The sequence below is a fragment of the Spea bombifrons genome, chromosome 4 (assembly GCF_027358695.1).
Source record: "Spea bombifrons isolate aSpeBom1 chromosome 4, aSpeBom1.2.pri, whole genome shotgun sequence".
In the NCBI taxonomy this organism is placed as follows: Eukaryota; Metazoa; Chordata; class Amphibia; order Anura; family Pelobatidae; genus Spea; species Spea bombifrons.
Genome location: NC_071090.1, coordinates 94130333 through 94152640, shown reverse-complemented (window position 1 = coordinate 94152640; position 22308 = coordinate 94130333). Strand labels below are relative to the sequence as shown.

Genomic DNA, 22308 nt, shown 5'->3' with positions numbered 1-22308 from the left:
TGCATTCCCAACTCATTTAAAGTAAGCTTTATTTATGAATTAAATAGCAATTCATATAATATAATGTTCACACTGCGAATCACCTCTGATGTGTCCCAGCCTTCCCATAGCGCGGCCTCTCTCGCCACCTGCTGGTGGTTAATGAAATTACCGGCCTAGTAGAAATGCCCTTAACAAATATGTCTGCCTCCTGCTCAGGTTTGGCTCCAATCTATTACGTTGCTAAATGCGACACCCGGAAGAAGAAGCTGGTGCAGGTGGGGGAAAAAAAGAAGATTAAGGAGAAGCCGATCAGCTCTGTCCTACAGGTATTGTGAGAAAGGTCATGTGTTCCTCTTGTAAGGCTCGTCTACCTGTAATCGGCATGTTTTCATGCGATATATATTTTGGTTAATATGTATCTTTTGCTCTTATTGCAGTTATATTTTTAACACAGGGCTGCTATTTAAAGCCTGGCACCTGTGACTTTCTTCATGCCTGGCAGTATGTGGAGTTTATAAAGAGGATTCGTTTATGTGACTGTGTAAATGGTGCATACATGTAACTGCACATATGTGTTACCCTGATCTGCAGCATGTGGCATTGAAAGGTGTCAGGCTTTAAACACAGCAGGCCCTAAATGGAGTTCACAGAAACAAATGGATTGTAATCTGTAGCTTTCTAAATCGATTTGTAAGCGTTTAGCGCTGATGTTATCCTGGTTAAAGGGACACTCCATCCGTGCGCTTTAATGATTATGGTAGCTGTATGATCCCTTTAAAGTTTCATGGTGTCCCCCATGCAAATGCATTGAGGGGTTCTGCAGTATCCCCCCAATAGGTGTTTGCCCCTTCCTTGACACCCTGCTATGTTTCATACATGTCATAAACTTTCCTCTGCTCGGCTCCGGTGGCTCCTTAAGCTAAAGGTCGCCATGCAGTAAAATGGGTATTTATTGCATATATGTTTATTCTTATTGTTCTTAGTATTAAGCACACTACAAGTCTTTTTCATCCTGCTAGAAATCAATGACTCTAAGTATAAGTGCCGCACTAGCATTCTTTGGTTGCTGTTATTTTAAAAATAAACGATTTATATATTATAATCGTTAACAAGGGGACGGACAGTGTTTTTATAAATCTGTAGATTTCACGTGTAAACGTATTTACAATGATGAATAGTTTGGCTACAACCGATAAATGTGTTCCAGGAATAAATAAAACAAAGTTATTCATAAACAACTGGGATTTGTTGATCAGACACACAGAACATTTTCTTTGCGTTATGTTTTTGCACAGTGATAGGTTGTGTGTTTAAGGACGTCAAGGATTCAATTTGGCCTCTAGTTTATGTAGGTGGGTTGATTACGGGCGTAGTTGGTTTGTTTATTATATACAATGTAGCCCCTTAGCAGTTATTTCGCCATCAACCTAAGACCAATGATAACCCTATGGAATATATATATATTATTTATTTTACCTAAACCAGATGTGTTGATTTCTTCTTTTCTTCTCCAGCCTTTACATGTATGTTGGGTATGGTCGAGTAAAATTATGCTTTTTGTTTCTTTATTTAACTAAATATTTAATAAGGAGGTCCTCGTTTTATCCTTCGACTACCTTGTTTGTCGCTGGAAAGATGGGCCTCAAAAGCTGGCTCAGGCTCCTGTTCACATGAAATAATTTATTGATAAAGAAGAGGAGTAAATAGGGAGACACCTTATTGGTGGCCCACTTATGTTGGATTGTAGCCCGAAACGATCTTCTCTTTAAAGAGGTGGTGTAACGCGTTGTCTCCCTCTGTCCTGTACAGGAGTGAAGATGTCACAGGTTGGAGCTTTGGCGGCCGTTGGGTTTGCAATTACGGCCGCCTCCCTGTTTTCAGCCATACATAAAATAGAAGAGGGTCATGTTGGAGTGTATTACAGGTAAGACTATTGCTTGTCCTCATCTTCACTGAAATGTTGACGCTCACCAGCTTGTATTGTTAATTCGTGGGACGGAATGGATATGATAATGATTTGGGGAAAGTGCTTTACTCCTGTTCCTTTTGTCGGGTTGCTAGTTTGCATAGTGAATGAGTTATTGGCTATTTCAATGCATCTGGAACTGTCATTGGTAACAAGGAGAATAGCTTTTATTTCCCAGCGGATGTAGATCCGGGAATAATATTGGCACAGGAACTCTTGGCTTTAGCAGGTGGCTGCTCAACTTGTTAATCTGGAATTAATTGTCCTCATTTGCATGTCCTCAAACAAAGTTAAAGGATCATCACTACGAGATGTGACAGACTTAGGCGATAAACCAGGATCTGCCTGAGGCATCCCGATTCACTGGTACTCTAGCTTTCAGTCTAGCCGCATTGAAACAATAATACGCTGTTTTTAATTCTTTAACAAGCCTCTTATATGATATGAAAGGATTTCTCAGACCAACAACTAACTAGACTAAAGTAACGTAAATCTTTGTTCAGAAAGGGCAATACCGTTCTTGTATCCGTAGATTGTGGGCTCTAAGTGACTGCCCTTGCCATTGTATATCCTGTACTGCCCTTGCAAAGCTTCTAGAACTTACCGTGAGCGCTTTGATGGGATATACTGCCTGAAGTCCAGTCTGCCCTTGAATTTGACGAGCCATTCCGGATTTCAGGGAATTTATTACAAAACAAGTAATAGTGGTCCTTACTTTATACAATCTGTCAAATTGTGAGTTACCGCTAGGAGGCCGTTATTCATAACATAGAAGAATCTTCCAAATACCCTGTCCTGGTTATAATAACGGGGTCAGTGCTCCAATATGAGCGTATGGAGGGTTTTCTTATTCTCTTTGAAACCCTCTAAACGATCCCCAATTGCCACTAGCCCCCCTACACAAACACACACTAACCTCATTAAACTAATACATGTGTTTTTTTTAACGCAACGATCAGGGGTTATAGAATGGTTAGAGGGAATGGGCATCAAAGGGTATGAGAGCTACGGTTTTCTTTTCGCTGATATACACGATGCTTTTTCTCTCTCCTCCAGATCACAAAGGTGGAGAGGAGAGGGAAAATATCTGGTTCTCACGGGACTGCCTCGGATGCAGTCAGAGAACAGGCCAGATGTACTGTAAACCTGAGAGCGCTGCTGCATTTTCTATTTGACGTAACTGTACATCCATAAGGGCATCCTGACATGCGTTTATGGATGTACCTGTACGTCCATAAGGTGGTAAAGGGGATAAGAAGTGCGGTGTTTTGAATATTTCATTTTGGAACATTGATTTGAATATTTGTTATAATGGGCATAATTGTAAAAATTATATTTTTTTTGTTTGTTTCTTAAAATAAACCATTTGTCAACCCCTACACATAGAATATGACCTCAGATAAGAACCATTTTTGGACCTTAATCAGTCCCTGATCTTGTCTTAGAAGCTAATACAGTGAGGGAATTTAAACCTGCATGAGACCGTTATAAAGCGATCCTGAATCTACCTCTTCTGGTGGGAGGCTATTCTATTTCTCTACCACCCTCTCTGTAAAATGGCGCATGAAGGACATGTAAGAGATATTCCAATACATCCAATGTATTCCTAATACAAAAGAACTGAAATATTGCTGAAAGTTAAGACATGATGACTTGTGGGTAAACAGCTTTGGCATAGCGTGAAAAAATATTGTTGATGAATATGAGGAATCGATTTCCTCAGAACATTGTAGTTGCCGGCATAGCCCAAACATGCTGTCCTATCTTTATCATGTTGATCATCCCTGATTCTGCACATGATGCAAAAAATAAAATGGGTTATTAGTAAATTGTGATGTTAACGCTCATGCTGTGTCTTGTGCAGTTTCTGTTGTTTTCTGCCGACTACGATAAGGTTATTAGCCGTCTTATGTAGTATGTAGTCCAAAAACAACTAGGTAATTGTACCCAGGGAACATGCTTTGTATTCATGTTCTGTATAGTCTTTAGTTGAAGTTGGTACACATTATTGGGTCATCACATAGAAGGATGACATAACCTTTTGGGAACTCAGAAGTCTCTTCTTTCGATGTAATCTGGAGCCCTGTGTGGTGGAATTCCATGTGTTTTATCAAGTGACTCTGATATTGGAACATAGTGGCTAATAGACCAACCTGCTCTACTGTCTTCTTCTGCAGGGGTGGAGCGTTGCTTACTTCTACAAGTGGGCCGGGATTCCATCTAATGCTCCCATTCATAACCTCTTTCAAATCAGTGCAGGTAAGAACAACGACGACGATGATTATTATTATTATTTTTATTATCAACAGCTAATACTTAATGGGGCAGTCGTTTTCTCAGAGGTCAGCATGGGCAAAGTTCAGGATTGCCAAACATCTTTAGAAACACTCAAAATGTATGGGACTGTTCCATTAAAACCAAGAAGCTGTTTCTCCTACTTTATTGTGTATGTTTTCATAAGTGTTAAAAAAAAAAAAAAAAAAAAAAATTCTGTAAATTATTCTTGGCTGACATTTCATAAGCAAATGGGAAAAAAAGATGTAGAATGAATAGTTTTATATATAGTCTTAGCAAGTAATCCTGCAGATTGGTTGTTTGGGGGGATTTTTGAGAGGAGACTGTCTGGGTTAAGGAAGTAGACAATGAATGGTGGGGGAGGCAGATGGTCTAGGGGCCTACAGGTAAATAGGTCCAGAGGGGAAGGCTCTGTCCTGGGTTCTCCAGATCACCAATTCCATCACCAATTTCAAACATTTTTCTTCTTTCCTGAAGAGTACTTTGCAGACAGACGAGGTGAAGAATGTTCCATGCGGTACAAGGTAGGTTATCATCATGAACAGAAAACGGCAATATCTGTTAGGTCTCACATATATCATCTGCCCTATTGTATGAATGCGTGACAGGCCGCTAGAATGCAGTACCTTTGAGCTACCCATATATGTTACTGTTACACTGTGTTCTAATGCTACAGAGCATTTCTTGAGGAATGCTCTTGCCAAATATGGGTCCACCAACCTAGGGATCAAAATGTCTCCCCTTTTCACATAAAATGTTCACATTCAAAGTTCTTATCTGCCTCAGGTATATCAGTGGGTACACAACAAGAGTGCTTGTCCGTTATAGCGTTTATTTGTTTTGAGTTGAATTTTTTCTAATGACTTTAAGGTGTGTTCCTAACTCATCTTTTCTCTTCCTCAGTGGTGGTGTCATGATCTACTTTGACCGAATTGAGGTGGTAAATTTCTTAGTCCCTGGTGCTGGTGAGTATTAAACTTGGTTGTTATTACAGATCAGTTTGCACTTTAATGAGAACAACTTGTCACGGTTTGTCTATTTCTTACAAGCACCCTGTATGTCCTATTTGCTGAATACCCCCCTTTTCCTCCTAGTGTATGATATAGTGAAAAACTTCACTGCTGACTATGATAAAGCGTTGATCTTCAACAAAATTCACCATGAGCTGAACCAGTTTTGCAGTGTCCACACATTACAGGAAGTCTACATAGAGCTGTTTGGTAAGCGGCACATCTCTATCAACAGTGCAGGTTGAACTTGATGGATTTAGGCTAAATTAGCGTATTTAAATTATAAAAATCTGAAAAAACAACCTTGTCTTATAATAGAGGTTGTCGTTTACTTAGACCTCAGATCTGTGGCACCGAAGATTAATCCTAGGGGCTTGTAACTCACGCTGTCATTCACTCTCGCACGTTCTGTGTCTCCCAACCTTCTCCACTGACTGCTTCCGTGTCCCTGTCTCCTTCCACACAGCTCTGCTTCTTCTCTTGCCTTTTCTTGTTCTTCTTTCTTCATCCACTCCGTTATCCAGATACTTGGGCAAAAGGGTGATTGGAGGAACTGTGAAGAGGCTGTCCCCCTGGTGCGTGCCATGGCTTCACCCTTTTGCACAAGTACTCCAACAGGCCAGAATATTGCAGACAGGTTTGCGTTGAAAGAGATACGCAGGAACGCTTCTCTTTCTCCATTACTGTAGGGTATTGTTTTCTTTCTGTGCACAATAGTAGGCAACTCTTGTTTGACTGCATCTCCCAGCATTACGAGCGGCTGCTTTAGGATGATTGGTGATTAGTAATCTCTACTCGACACAGATCAGATAGATGAGAACCTCAAGCTGGCCCTGCAGCAAGATCTCAATACAATGGCGCCTGGACTCATCATTCAGGTATGCAATCTTGTGCAGTTCTTCCCGGGGTGTGAGCCTTCCTACAAATTTTCAGATTCTGAAAAATATATTCAACATTTTTCTGATTATCTTAAGTAATTATTCTTATCTTAAGTACATTAACACTTCATTACTCTGAAATATTTCGTCAATTGTCTAGAACAGCACAGAACACAAAATGTTGGAAAATTAACCACCAAAGAGAACCCAAAACATTCATAGGATGTGTTCCCAAATGCTGTGCATGTTGTCCGTGTTTGCTCCAATACTAGGATTATGAGACTGAGCAGATACGTAGAACCTGCCGTGTTTGAAGACTTGCCAACATGCCAAAACACTTAACGTTCCGCAGTCAAGCGATGAAATCATTTCCTGGTCATATGCAGGAGTGCATCTTTTAAATATTTGTGTCCCTCTAGATATATAAATACAAGTGCTTTGATTAGTATGATTAACATAATTAGAAAATAAGCTGAAAGGAAATTGTTGAGTTTATCTGCGAAACGACCAGCAACATTTGTTTTCACCAGGCATGCTTAATCCTGCCTGCATGAAGCCAGACCACAGTCTCACTACAGATTAATCCCTGCATTGAAGTATACCGCGTTATGTATTATACTACAAATGCCACATGACATTGACAAATCAACCTGTGTGCATATGTTTTATTTAACTAATCTATGGATATTTGAAACATCATCAATAATATATTCCCAATATATTTCAATTGAAATCAATAAAGCTAAATTCAGAGACATAGGGGCGAATTACTAATTAGTTATCTGGCTTTCCTAATGATTTGGAATAATGATACAAATCGTGTGACAAGTGATCAGGATGGCTGTGCTCACAGTTTGTTACATTTGAATGACCATTACACACTTGGTTTTCTATGTGTACTGAACAATAATATATACCATTATAAGAAAGTGACACATGCATTTTAAGTGATCTGCTGAATACATTTGGCAACTTGGACCCTGTAAATCTGTATGGTAAATGTTTCAGTTCAACTGAAATTCCAAGTTACCAGGGAAGTCATCAGGGGATCGTTGAGCTTGGCAGAATTTGGATGTATTTGCAGAATCTCACTGCGTAGCTCAGATGTTATCCATAGCGTTCGCTGAGTTATGGTTTCAGGTGTATTTACACTTTAATAAAATACATTTATTTTCATTAAATATTTTCAGTAATGAAAATCATTAAATCTAGGAGTCTAAAATGAGTTGAACAAATGGATCTAATGATGGTCTTCAACCTTTTCCTTTTGCAGGCTGTAAGAGTCACAAAGCCCAACATCCCTGAAACCATTCGCAGGAACTACGAGCTAATGTAAGATCTGCTAGTATGAGCTCATAGCATATCAGAACATCACACATGTGTTTTAGATTGAGGAGCCAGACAAAACTGTACGAGCCCGTTGTTTTTTCTTTAACCATCACATTGTTGCCACTTGGATCCTTATGAGGTTTCATGCGTTACAGGGAAAGTGAGAAGACCAAGCTGCTGATTGCTGCACAAAAGCAGAAGGTGGTGGAGAAAGAAGCAGAGACCGAGAGAAAAAAGGCTGTTATTGGTACGTAATGATGGCCGTGCCACGGAACATTAAAAGTCATTTTACTTTAAAGGCTGGGAGGAGGGATGGCCTGTTTTGTAGTCCTTTTGAGCTGTGATGTGTTCTTTTGAGGCGTACCAAATGAGACCACCTGTGCTGGAATTGCTTTCATTGATTTCATGCTTTCTTGCCACTGATTGGCTGCTTGAACAGCCAGTCAGTGGTGAGAATTGTTGGACCGTGAAGGAGCTGTACAGCTTCTCCCTAAAGTGTTATATGTTTAAAGAATACATATTAAGACTATACGTGAAATTATTCTGTCCCTTTAGGCACACAAATCATTCATTGACAAAACCATTAAAAGGTCCAAAGGTTTTTCCCATACAAAAATAATTTGATCATTTGTCTCCATACAGAGGCAGAAAAGGTCGCCCAAGTTGCCGAGATTAAATTTGGGCAGAAAGTGATGGAAAAGGAAACTGAAAAGAGGATTTCAGAAATTGAAGGTAAAGCTTAGAACTGAATTCCTACTCACCTTCTAACTAGATAGGCCACACTAAGAAGAAACAGCCCTTTCTAGTGTCTTCTCGGTTCTTAGAATCCGCTAACAGGTTCTTTGTTTGCTTGTGTTTTATTTTGTGTGTTTTACCGGGGTCTGTACTAGGTGTTGCCCCATTGCTGGGTGAAAGGCCGTACTGTATGTCTGCTTTTGTCCCTGCCGGTGTTGGTTAAATGAATAGGTTTTATTCCAATGCCGGGAGCTGTTCACATGTATCTCTGATTATGATGAATCCCCATCCAGGTCATCTGATTTGAGTCTTTTCTGGCGGGTACAGCATGTTAGATTATGCAAGAGTTTTTTTCCCCCCTTTTTCTGTTAACAATTGGAAAATGAATCTGTTTGTGTTTGACAGACTCTGCTTTCCTCGCTCGTGAGAAAGCAAAAGCTGATGCAGAGTTTTACACAGCGCAGAGACTGGCAGAGGCCAATAAGGTAAAACTATTGCTTTACTTTCTACTCCCCAAAAAAATATATGCAGCGTTACCAAATATTATAGCTTTTTTAAAGGGTAATTGTCAGAAAAATATAACATCCATGAATTATTATTTTTTTACAAATATGTCTGTTACCCTTAAGATGTAACCTATGGCTTCACACCACTATTTCCACCTGAACTCATGCCGTGTTTGTAATGTTTATAATGTTAAATAAACCTTGGCAGGTTCTTTACTTGGAAACACATGAAAACAACACATAAGCTTTCAAGAAGGTTTGCCATTTCTATAACAACCTATTGGTTGCCCCAAAACTTATGCATGATGTGAGAGTTTTCCTTAATGACAGAATTATCTCTGGGAAGGGCTTGGCCATTCAACAGAAATGTAACTAATGCTGTATATTCAGTTACAAAAGTTTAAGGTGGTAGAACACAACCTTGGAAGCACCACTGCTCTAGTATGCGTCCGCTCCCTTTCACCTCTGCTCCAAGTTCACTTACTGAAGCGTAGGGAGATTGGCCATCATTGAAGCATTCCCCATGTGTTCTCTCCATCTTACTCAGTCTTCTTTCATCCACAGCTAAAATTAACACCCCAATACCTGCAACTCATGAAGTTCCAAGCCATTGCTGCCAACAGTAAGATCTATTTTGGTAAAGACATTCCAGAAATGTTTATGGACTACTCGGGGACATCTCATCCTCCGCCGATGGTGTCAGAAGACCCTTTCAAACTTAAAAGAGCAGAGCAGCCGGATCCTCAAGGAGTCGGAGCAGAGCAGCTGGCTGTTTGAGGATTGTGGCTAACGTCTAATTTTTAAGAAATAGCTGAAAGTTTAATTATTCCAGGATTAGTTATGATTTTTTTTTTATTCTATTTTTTAAACAAGTTTGTATACTACAACCAAATCTATTTGTGTCAGAGCTCGTTAATGGATTGCGCTTTCGTTCAAGAATTTTATATTTTTGTAAACAAGACGAAGGTTATCTGGCACCCTCAACCTCACACTTTAATTTATGAGTTTTTGACTTTTGAATGAATGCAAGAGCTACGAATAATGCATTGCGATAGTCACACTCCACCACTAACTAATTCTTTGTAACCACTTACTGGCTTGACCTAGTAGGTCCATCCATGATGACACTAAATGCTACTCCACCGTGGCCATTGATTGCGAGTCCTTTGCTCTAGAGAGCTGTGTAGCCTAAAATGAAGCACTGCTTGTCCCGTCTACCTGTTAGATCTCAGCCACACGTTTCATTAGGAATATAAACCATATATCGGTACATGGGTTTCATAGTGCAGTATTCATCGGGCGGTGGGAAGCTTACCAGGTACAACACAGGGACCATTCGTTGAACTTCTGTTAGCACGCTGCTCTTCCGCTGCATTCTGTAGAAAGTCTACTACATCTTTGTGAGGAATGGAACATAAGACATCGGAAGCTGTGAAGCCTTTATATTTTCATGTCAAAAAGGAAACCTATTTCTCTTCTATTCTGTGAGTGTGAACAAACCAGTCTCTCACCGGTGCTCAAAGAGGAGGTAATTATAACCCAGAATTATTCAAGGTCTGTCTATCTTCTAAGATGTCCCTGTATGATCCATCTGTGCCCTTGCGAGGTATGAAAGAGAACCTTTGTGTGAAGACTTAAGGATTGTTATTAATGTTGGAGTTGGACAATCTTCACACGCGTGTTATGTTAGTGAAACCTGCGCTTCTTTCCTTTATGGATAGTACAGTATGGCTACACATGTGAGATGCTGCTACTGAATTACACATATAATAGTGTATAAAGTCATCACATGCACTACATGCAGCAAAAATACATTTTGATTCCGTGTAACATTAAAGCGGTTGTACCACTTTTTCCAAATATTTTGTTTTACAATTCCATACACTAAACCTGTGGGATTAACAGATGTTTACAGATTACCATAATTTATATAGATGTAATAAAGAATCCACCTTCTATCCATACCATGGGTGCAGCTGTACATCAAGTTATTTCTTTAACCCCTAAATACAAGTAAAGTGAATATTGTTGTCCATTTTGCATGGAGTCCAGTGCGTTTTACTGCATACTAACAGGTGGCTATTGAAATTAGAAAATGCATCTCCCCTGCCTGCTTCTGTTGAACATGTACAAGATGAGCTACCATCTTTTATGTGTGGTAGTTGGACATGCATGCTTGAGAACCGAGCAGTAGCCGCTCTTACATATACAAACTGAAATCACGTTAAAGTCAATAGTGTCTCTGATCAATATCGATGGGGAATAGGGTGAGACGGCTGTCGTTAGCCATGTATGAACGTGTCTTTATACCCTGCAGATGTGATAATCCCGCTTCTTACTGATACGCGCACACTACTGCCATGATATATTTGTAAAGATGTCCTTAATGTTTCACAGTTGTGTTAAAGGTCTAAATAATTACATCGGGGATATATTTATAAGTGGCAGGTCCAGGGCAAAGAACTCCAGTGTTGAATCCTCATGTAACTCTTCGCAGCAGAACCGTTCTTCGTTCGCATCGCCGCCTGTTCCTCTATAGGATTCCCAGCCTGTAAATTTATATTCCATACCGCAGTTTATAGCAGGGCTGTACAGCACCGATCCTCGAGGGCCACAAACATACCAGTGATTTCTGAATGCCTGCCTGAAGACATACAGTTTAATGATTTTGTTTTGCTTACTGCAAAAAAACTGCGGCCCATTTGCGGCTCTAGAGGACTGGAATTGTACAGCCCTGGTTTATATCTTCTGATAGTTTAGCTACAGCGATTGTGGTACATTACAGCTAAAAGAAACCTAATAATATAAAATATAATCTACCACTATTTTGTGAATATATAAACCCAAGTTAAAATCTTGCAGGTTTCTGTAAAAAAAAAAAAAAAAAAAAAAAAAAACCCTGGAGTAACTCAGGGCACCAGGATTTTTTAAAGATTTCTTCTTATTTGTAGATTAGTACAATAGGTGTATTTTGTTTAAAAATGTAAGGTTTTACATATAGGAGTAAGGTTTTTCTCCCCTTCCGTGAACCTGTCTTGTAAGGGGTAGTCATAATACCGGTTTTTCTAGATGGTTTATGGCGTGGTCCTAATTGAGGAACATTGAAGGACCTCCAAGCAGGCTCCTCAATTGTCCACTGAGCGCATCAACTGGGTTACCAGCTTTCCTGTCGAAACACAATGTAGGATGATTAAAAAGGTAGTTCTGTGATATGTTAGATGATGAAATTCTGTATAGCGCACGGCTTTCCCTTTAAAACGAGACACCATCTTTTGCTTTATTTTTCTTTCCTACTTATTTATTTGAACTCGAGGCAGAAACGTCTGAATACTGCCTGTGTTCTCCATAATTGCTTTTGGAAAGACCTGGCTGCTATTCCACCTGGTTAATCTCCAACTCCAGAGCCGCCTGGCTCTTATATTCTGGACCCGAATCTAATCACACCGCAAAATCGGAAAATTCACAGATTTCACTTCTCCGGTGTTGGAAGTTTTGTTCTCCCCCTGAGAGCCACAAGGCGCGCACTTAACTTAGGAACCTTGATAAAATGTGGACAATTTTATGGCTTTTTGGACGTATTGTGTGCAGCGGATGATGAAATGGTCATAATATTGAAAGTACAATAGCGAACAAATTGGAAATTCGACAGTTGTTTTATTCTACGACACTTTCCCATCAGTGCTGGCGTGCTGCTCCGGAATAGGCCATGCAAATTTGGCCTGAATGTTTTCTAGATTTTGTAGATATGTTGATAACGGAATCATCTCTGGCCATGAATTTCCAAGCCTACTCGGTTTGTGATGAACACCCCCAAATGAGCAAAAAAACAAATTCGTGTATTGATATTGGGTCAATTTATTTACATTTATTGCCTAAGCTCTATTTTATGTTACCCGTTACAAGAATTGTTTTCTTACAGAGAAATAAAGAACTGGTTTTGATTGCAGGTTCATGTAACAGTGCTTGAAAAATTTAAATTCTGTCCCGAGCTCTACTTATGACATGGATATTTCTAAATCGCCTCACATGAGGATTGGATTTCATAAACTTATATGAGCAGTTTATCTAAAATTTTTAGTTAAAAAAAATTTAAAAAGTACACGTGCCCGACAAAGTATTATGCATTGAGCACTGTGCACTGTGATCATATATGACTCCCAGTTGGTGCTTTTGCCCCGAATATGTTATGATTGATATTCCTGCTTGCATGCAGGTGACTCAATTAAGTGTATCTTTAACTAATGACAAGGTCGAGGACAGCTATTGGAGCCATTTGGCGAGTCACTACATAGAATCATCGTGATGGGCTATTAAATGATGAATATTTAGAGTCTTGGGGTCAGCTCATTTAGAAAGTTCCCAGGTATGCTAATTAGGAACTAGGGTTTGTGTGTTTCAAGCAGGGAATCGTTCTTAGCTAAGTTTAAGACTTATTACCAAAGATCGCATTTTTTTGTTGGTAAAGCTAACGGGTTAGGTGACGGATGCCACCTCGGCCATTAAATATATTTAATCCCTTAAAATGGCACATAAACATTTAAGGAGCTGTTACAGTTTATATGGCAACAGTTTATACCAGTGTCGGCTTTTGTGTCACACGACAAGCATTTATTCGGTCTAAATTTGACACCATTAATCTATTTCTGGGACGAGTTTGAGGATTAACAGCACCAAGAATTTAAAAAAAATTAAATATTTCAAATTATTCTCTTTCTGTATAACTGGCATCCAATGATCCAAATGTTTATGACGTGTGTATGTGAAATAAACATGTCTTTACATCCGATTGGCGTCATTTATTCTGCTCCAATTATCTCTCTGCCATACATAACCCGTGGCAAACGGGTGCATACAGCAAATAACCGTCAAACTGCGTATGTTACATGGTAAGAGGAATTATAGGGTGAGAGGCTTAGATGTGATCAGGGCTGGACTGGGGATAACAACAACAACAACTTTAACGCATATGTCTGTTTTATGCTCGCATATCGCGCAGCCCGACGTACCCAGGCACTGTTGGCACACCGGCGAGGCAGATCGGGTGAGCGCATGGCTGGGTTTGTCCGTCACCGGGTGAGTCGTTGATAAGCCAAACCGCTTTCTGGCACAGCTCCGTGTTAGTAAACATTTTTTGTTATCGCCTTAGATCTATAACACCGGCCGATGTGTTGCTAAAACTGCACAATAGTGAAGTCTCTTCGATATATTTCAGTTATCCATTGTTTATTGAGATTGACTGAGATCAATTTAGCCACAGTGACCCGGGGCAGCCCCCCTCCCCAACCACCATCTTCATGACAGGATGCTGGGATATGACATCATATCCTGGTGCTCCATGTCTTGAAGGTGAGCAGTGTTTTTTTAAATACAGCCCATGCAGGACTCCCTGTAACCGACCCGTTGGGTAGAACTGCCGCCCACTACCCTAGGCCTAGTCAGCCCGGGCCAGAATACGTTGCTGACGGTGGGGCAAAGCTGGAAAGTGGCCTTATTCAGGGGTGCCTAGCGTAATAGACTTCCGTTATAGTCGGTGGAAGCCATGATGCATCTTCCAACCGCCTGATGCCAAACGGAAGTATATATATATATATATATATATATATATATATATATATACACTCCCGCGCTGTCAACGGCCATTTTAGATAGAAGACAATAACCCTTTGCATTAATGGTCCCTTTCCTTGGGCTGAAGGTGGGGACTCAAGGGCATTGATTAGTAAATTTTGATGGTATTTAAAAAGTAAGTGAACATACATAACCCTTATACTGAATACATTTCATCCTTAACGTGAATTACAGAGAGATCATTCGGAAAACAATGAATACTGTTAGAAAGTAACTCCAGGTGCAAAAACCGGATCAAAAAATGTGCAAAACGGTCAAATGTACAAACTGATTTACCACAATATTTTAAGTCAGCCCAAAAAGGATATATTCGAACAAAATGTCACACAGTCACACCGTAAAAAGTGGTTCATCTCCTGCAAAGATAGGTAAATTACAAGATGAACCATCAAGTCTTATAATTCTGGTTTCCCATATTCAGCCCCAAAAATTTGACAAACATGCTAAACTTAAAGATGCTGTTCCACCTACTTGCTTTAAAAAAACAAACAAAAAAAACCCCTCACTGGCACCTTAAATTATTATATTCATCTGTTGCATGCACTAAAAGGGGTTCTGTGATTTTCTGTGCAAATTGATAAATCTGTTCTTATGATTAGTTTCAGCAAAACTCCTAGCAACGTAACATACAGGGCACTGAGGGGAGGACTCGGTTGCTAAGCATCACTGGTAAGTTCATTTACCTACCATTTAAAAAGGCCAATAATCCTAGTCAGGCCAATATGTTTTGTACATAAAATTTGGACATGACCGTTATAGAATTTTATTATGTTGTCATGGGCAATGTTTCAGGTAATGAAGTCATCAGAGGTCTGATTAGAACGTTTGGTTCCCCTTGCAGATCAGCATTGTCTGGAATGAAAGTTGCAGACCATGATTACCAAGTGATCTCCTCTGGTTGGAAGACATTCTCACTTTAGGTTTACTCTAGAGAGCCATGGAACGCCAACTGAGCACCACGGCCTGCTCTGTCTTCAACGAGCTGAGGCTAGAGGGTAAACTGTGCGATGTCGTCATCATGGTCAATGGCGTAGAGTTCAAGGCTCACAAGAACATCCTCTGCAGCTGCAGCTCTTATTTTAGGTATGCTATAATCTTGCAGCTAGGGCTGCTGTGTTAAAATATATTATATCATACTGCATAGTTCAATAAATAAGGTGACTTTTAAGAAATCTTAATGAATGTGACTACTTATTACAACAGATTCAACTCTCCTGCCAACTCTTACTTTAGTAGATACAGCCTTCTTTATTTTATCCTGTTACTGGGGACACGTACGAAAATATGTTGTACATATCACCAATAACTTTCATGCAGTTCTTTGGTATACAATACATAGTGAAAACAACGACCTGGTCACCCCAAGCCCCGGTGACCTAGAAAACTATTAACAGAGATGGTTTTTAATGACGTCTACTTTTTCCAACAGAGTTTTATTTACAAGTATTTTGAATAATATGCAGAAAAGGGTGTACAACATTCCAGGCATCTCTCCAGACATGATGGAATTGATTATAGAGTATGCCTACACCAGAAGAGTCCCCGTCACAACTTGTAATGTAGAGCAACTCTTGGTTGCTGCCGATCAGTTTAACATCATGGGTATTGTAAGAGAGTGCTGTGCGTTTCTTACGTCTCATCTTTCCTTCGACAATTGCATTGGTATCTGCAGTCTTACTGAAATTTACTACTGTCCCGAACTGTGTCAGAAGGCTTTTGTGTTTATCCTGCATAACTTCGAGAACATCTTTAAGACGTCTGAGGAATTCTTGGAACTGTCGGTGATGAAGCTCAGCTACATGATAGAGAGGGATGAACTCAATATTAATAAAGAGAATGTTGTGTTTGAAGCCATTCTGAAATGGATTGACCATGACCCGGAAAAAAGGAATCAGTATATCTCAGTCCTGCTTCCTAAGGTATCGTTGAAAGTACTCGATCGCCTATATGTGCTTTAACTTTTATTTTTAAGGACAAAATGCCCCACAAAAGTCTTGCTTTTTCTTTTGCAAATACAATGAGTAATTTTTTTAAATCTCTTATTAGTTTGATTCATTAAGCGCACCTTGATGTGTTTCTACAGATCGTGGACTACAAACCATTTACATTTTTATGTTAATGATCAATCATACTGTTCAAAATGGGACTGTTAAGTTGAAGTTGATACCATTTATTGGGCCAACACACAAAAAGTTGAAGTTACATAAGCTTTGGGGACCTCAGAGGTCTTCTCCATGAATGAAAGAGACCTCTGAGGTCCCAAAAGCTCATTTTGAGAAGTAATATTTTATCCCAGCCATTACACAATGTAACAAGTCTTCTCTCTATCAGGTTCGACTGGGATTGATACAAATAGCATACTTCCTAAACAATGTGAAAAACAACATCTATGTGAAAGACAGAGAAGATTGTAAACCCATTATCATTAATGCTTTTGAAGCTATTTTTCATTTCAACATGAGTGGACGATCCAGTTCCAACTTCAGAAACCCACTTTGTAGACCACGCCTCCCTTATAACATCTTATTTGCTATTGGTGGCTGGAGTGGCAGAAGCCCTACAAGTACCATTGAAACCTACGATTCCAGAGCCGCTCAATGGGTACATGTTATGTGCGACGAAGAGCATCCAAGGGCTTACCATGGTGTAGTGTACTTGAAGGGCTTTATCTACATCGTTGGTGGGTTTGATGGCTTGCACTACTTTAACAGTGTGAAGCGATTCGATCCAGTGAAGAAATTATGGGAACAAGTGGCCCCAATGCATTCTAAAAGATGTTACGTCAGTGTCACGGTACTACAGAACTTGATTTATGCTATGGGGGGATTTGATGGCTACGTAAGACTCAACACCGCAGAACAATACCAGCCAGAGACTAATCAGTGGACTTTGATTGCACCTATGATTGAACAACGGAGTGATGCCAGTGCTACCACACTCTCTGGAAAGGTGAGATACTGTCACTATCACTATCTTTATTAAACGTAAACAGTTATGGTGTTGTTCCTGCTATTGAGGGGTTCAGTCACATGTTAATGGAGCTTAGAATCAGTCCAAGACATATCACACAATCGTAACAGGAAATTATACATAGAGCTCACAAGGCATCTTCAAAAAAATTCAAGATGCAGCCTACTTCAACTCTACACTATGTTTTGAATATATACGTATTTCTTATGTGTGGCAGGGGTTTAAAATTTGGTCTTTAGAATAAGCAAACCATGCCTGGGCACTACTGTTTCTCTAACAAGTATTGTATATTTGTAGATCTACATATGTGGTGGATTTAACGGCAACGAATGCTTGTTCTCAGCTGAGGTCTACAATCCCAAGACCGACCAATGGACCATGGTAACCCCGATGAGAAGCAGGCGCAGTGGTGTAGGAGTTGTAGCCTACGGACATCACATCTATGCAGTATGGGGATTTTGTTAACACTTCATATTTTCGTGACTTATTGTGGCCAATGTATATGTATGTACTTGTTTTCTGAAAAGGTTAGAGGCCCGTATTTTACAGAACATACTTGGGTTGTATAAAATATGATTCTGGTGAAAGTTTGAAATGTGTTCTTATCACCAAAGCAAAGAAGTAATTCAACTGGTTACCGTGGACGTATACAACTTTCCACCGTAATCACCTTTTTATATATTATATTATATATTATGTTTAATTTTAAATATATGCCTTTTGAAGAATGTTTTTAAGTGCATTGGGTTATGCTAATATTATAATTTACAATTAATTGCTTTATATAGCGCCATCACATTCTGTAGTGCTGTACAATGGGTAAACAGGACATGGCAAGTAGTATGTAACATAACAATTAGACTCACAGAAACAGTAGGTGAGGAGGGCCCTGTTCTAACAACGTTGCAACCTAGAGGTGCAAAATTAAGCTAATAATAGTATCAGAAATGAATAAATGTTAGAAACACAGCATTGTTTATACCAGTTTGTTTTAACAAATTTCAGCATTATAATAGTAGTATTTTGATGAGGCAAAAAAACATATCACAGCCGACCTATAGAACCCATGTCAACTATATAAACCGTTAAATAATCCCACTTTTACAACGTCTGCTAAGAAGTAGTTGTAGACATAAAATTAGAAATGTATAGTAACAATACCGGAAGTGAGGAAGCTTTACATTGTTATTCTCATGTTATTTCTTATTACTTTGTTGCAGGTAGGTGGATTTGATGGCACTAATAGGTTATGCAGTGCTGAATGTTACAGCCCTGTTTCCAACACATGGCTCCCTCTACCTTCTATGCTCTCCTGCCGTAGCAACTTCGGCATTGAGGTGGTGGATGACCTAATATATGTCATTGGAGGTTTCAATGGCTTTACAACAACTTTTAAAGTTGAGTATTATGATGAGAAGACAAGAGAATGGTATGACGCCAAGGACATGTCCATCTACCGTAGTGCTTTGAGTTGTTGTGTGGTACCCGGACTTCCCAACATCCAAGAATATTGTGCTCCACGTAACAAATTTTAATAAAAAAAGATAATATTACATCACCATATTTTACCAGCATTCTCCATTCATGGGTTGTGCTTTAAGCCCAAGAGTCAAAAAGAACAATGGAAAAATAAATTAACTGTCCCTTGTTACATTTTACAACAAAATGAATAAAAATAGTAACAAGAATTTGTTGTTGTCTTTGGTATAGACAGTTCCAAGGTGTAGTATATATATCGCCTTTGCTAAATATTATCAGAGATTCTTGGGATAAAGAAACAAGTGGCCATAATATAACATGTAACAAAACCAGTAGCAATCAAGGTCTCATTTACCAATTCTTAACTTTAATTAAACAACTAAATAATACATAATTAACAATGGTCAACAATGATTAGACCATGTGTTACTATACGTGCAATATGAATATACGCATTAATACCTTTACATATGCACTTTAAGTTGACATCTGCTCACAGGCCACATCTTAATGTTATAAAAGGAGGTTTAGCTCCTTCCTGACTGATGACATACCAGGTACGTCATGAAAAAATGGTCCTACAGGACCAATGACATTAAAATTGCTCCATGTCACCGTGATTGCTGTTGCTGCCCATGATCTACAGCGTATTCATTTTACATTTGTCCATGATTGCTTCTACAGCCAATCACATGCACATGCGCTGTCACATGACAAAGGCAAAGCTTGCGTTTGTATCTGTTCTCTGCCTCTGTCCTTCGCATTGTTAAGGTGAGCAGGAGAGAGACAGAGAACAGTAAGAAACAGTGTGTCCCAAGCCCCATAAGGGGTTAATTATTTTTTATATTTACTTGTTAGTTTATATTGTGTAGTTTATGTGGTGGGGGTTAATTAGTGGGGAATTTATTAGGGCTAGGTAATTAAAATATAACTTAACGTAAATGAAAATGAATATGGGGTAGTACATTTTGAATACATTACTATATTTTTGATAAAATGTGTACAATTCGTATACCTGTAAAACTGTAAATAAATGTGAACTAAAAAACAGATATTACTTGTGTAGGTAGACAAAATGAGAAAGAGGGAAAAAAAACATAGCAAAAACACAAAGAATGATCTGGTCCTGTAGAGTGAAATAACCCTGATCCTTAAGGGGCTAAATATTATGACTAATATAAATAAGATTAATAATAAAAAATGTTAAAAAAAAAAAAGAAAAAAAAGTTTCAAATCTATATTGCATAGGTAAAAAAATTAATTACTTATAGTTTGAGCCGAACTTCCGTGGTAGAAGACACAAACCTGTAGAGGAAGGAAGTTTGGTTCTGGTTTGCAGTTCTCCTCCAACGAGCTGAGCCTGACGTTCAGCTTGAGCCGAACTAGTTCACCGAGATTTAAGCTTCCATAACCAATACACTTCTGACAAAATGTTAGGGAACTGGGATGTGCTCTTTTTCCCATTTTGGTGGAACTGCACCACTCCAGATGCCTTCAGTCATATGGCATGACCTGGTAAGTTGCGTATGGGGCAAAAGACAATGATGGAAAGGAATGAAAGAAAGAAACACAAATGGCAAGAGATTGAGGCAAACAAAAGTTCTTAGGAGGATGTAGAAACAAAGTGATAAAAGGACTTCCAAACTCAATCATCATCAAACACAGTCGAATTACTAGACTTGTGCAAATGGACCAAAAGTTATCTTTCATAAGGATTTATTTTCCTGCTCTTTCGGTTCAGATGAAATTCGGAGCGCTTTTTCCATTCGGAAGCGAAATTCACTCTCCCTCGCACTCTCATTTACACACGCTCACTTTGACACTCTCTCGCACTCTTGCTCTCTCTACCTACCGTCTCCGCCAACCACAGATTCACAGAGAAAGAGAGGTGCACGAACACTCTCCCCAATTCCTCCAATCAAGGGAGAGGGTGTGTCCAGAGGCTCCGCCCAATGTGTTTTACCTCCCCAACAAAATGCTTGATAATACCGTGTTTCCCCGATAGTAAGACACCCCCGATTGTAAGACGTATCGGGGGTTTCAGAGGGGTCGGCTAATATAAGCCGTACCCCGAAAGTAAGACATATGTCTTACTTTCGGGGAAACACGGGGGATTTGCCTGGTCCACCACTCTAAGGGGCCGGGAAGTCCCCACCAAGGCCGGCCTTACGTGTCTGCGGCCGCACAGGATTTAAATTAAAACATCGGGGGGGTTTTTTAACTTTATTTAACATCCTCCATGTTAAAGTTTTTTTAACTTTATTTAACATGGAGGATGTTAAATAAAGTTGAAAAAAAACCCCGATGTTTTTATTTAAACCCTGTGCGGCCGCAGACCCCTAAGGCCGGCCCCTTAGAGCAGGGCCGACCTTTGGGGTGTGCGACCGCACAGGGCGCCACACTCCAGGGGGTGCCAACCTGCGGCACCCGGCACCCCTCCAGAGACGGACAGTAATGTCCGCCGCTGGAGGAGCAGGCTCGCAAGGGAGCGGTATCGGAGGTCTTTAACAGACCTCCGGCTCCCTTGAGTGATTTTAAGCCGGGTTCAACCCGGCTTAAAATCACTCAAGGGAGCCGGAGGTCTGTTAATGACCTCCGATACCGCTCCCTTGTGATCTGCGCGGCAACAGCTGTTGTGCGCCGGGGTTTCTTGTCAGATCCCGGCGCACAACACTGAAGCCGCGCCCACCGCTGTCCGTGCCCTCTGAACCAGGAAGAAGACAGAACTGAAGAAGAGGAGCGAAGAGGAGGAAAAGAAGCTGAAAGAAGAAAGGAAAGGTAGGAAAGCATTAAGTGAGAGTGGATTGGTGTATATGTGTGTGTGGATTGGTGTATGTGTGTGTGGATTGGTGTATATGTGTGTGGATTGGTGTATATGTGTGTGGATTGGTGTATATGTGTGTGGATTGGTATATGTGTGTGGATTAGTGTATATGTGTGTGGATTTGTGTATACGTGTGGATTGGTGTATATGTGTGTGGATTGGTATACGTGTGGATTGGTAGGTGTGTTGATTGGTAAGTGTGTGAGAGTGATGGGTGTTATGCTGTACCATTTCCAATGTCTTTTTCATGATCTAATTATGCTCTAAAAGTACATCATAACTCCCATCACTCTCAATTTTTTCCCAATATAAGACATACCCCGAAAGTAAGACATAGTGGGGCTTTTAGGGATAAAAAGAAAGTAAGACACTGTCTTACTTTCGGGGAAACACGGTAGCTGTAAACAGAATTCTGATACAATACATCGTTCCCCTTTCACCATGCATAACAGGATCTTGGGATTCCGATTAAATATTTTATCGTTAGTATATAATACAATTCATGTTATTTTTAATATATTCCTTGATCTGTTTCCATTGTAAGCCTCTTTTACTTTCTTGATCCGTACAAAGTAGGTGCATTTATAAAAGTAATGATTAACATAACGGTGCACATCCACCAAAGGGCGGAGCCACAGGAACAGCCTCTCCCTCATTCCTCCAATCAGGGGGCTGAGCCAGACTGGCCTACGGAGATACCAGGAGA

General features: G+C 39.8%; 2 protein-coding genes across 4 annotated transcripts; both read left to right on the top strand.

Annotated features, from left to right (window-relative positions):
• The first annotated feature begins 204 nt into the window (after window positions 1–204).
• ERLIN2 (ER lipid raft associated 2) lies at window positions 205–9971 on the top strand. Of its 2 annotated transcripts, none has more exons than XM_053464363.1 (12): window positions 205–308; window positions 1792–1906; window positions 4126–4207; window positions 4721–4767; window positions 5147–5208; window positions 5338–5463; window positions 6058–6131; window positions 7405–7463; window positions 7616–7707; window positions 8103–8192; window positions 8601–8680; window positions 9266–9971. In XM_053464363.1, exons 2-12 carry the CDS (start codon window positions 1800–1802, stop codon window positions 9476–9478), a joined length of 1032 nt encoding a protein of 343 aa, XP_053320338.1. In that variant the 5' UTR covers window positions 205–308; window positions 1792–1799; the 3' UTR covers window positions 9479–9971. The 2 variants fall into 2 exon arrangements, with proteins under 2 accessions (XP_053320338.1, XP_053320339.1); XM_053464364.1 differs by having other exon boundaries at window positions 274–322.
• Window positions 9972–14943: 4972 nt separating this feature from the next.
• On the top strand, window positions 14944–18987 carry LOC128491918 (kelch-like protein 10). Of its 2 annotated transcripts, XM_053464307.1 has the most exons (6): window positions 14944–14998; window positions 15171–15412; window positions 15759–16248; window positions 16661–17278; window positions 17597–17746; window positions 18520–18987. In XM_053464307.1, exons 2-6 carry the CDS (start codon window positions 15267–15269, stop codon window positions 18832–18834), a joined length of 1719 nt encoding a protein of 572 aa, XP_053320282.1. In that variant the 5' UTR covers window positions 14944–14998; window positions 15171–15266; the 3' UTR covers window positions 18835–18987. The 2 variants fall into 2 exon arrangements, with proteins under 2 accessions (XP_053320282.1, XP_053320281.1); XM_053464306.1 differs by lacking the exons at window positions 14944–14998; window positions 15171–15412 and having other exon boundaries at window positions 15786–16248; window positions 17597–17680.
• The last annotated feature ends 3321 nt before the right edge of the window (window positions 18988–22308 follow it).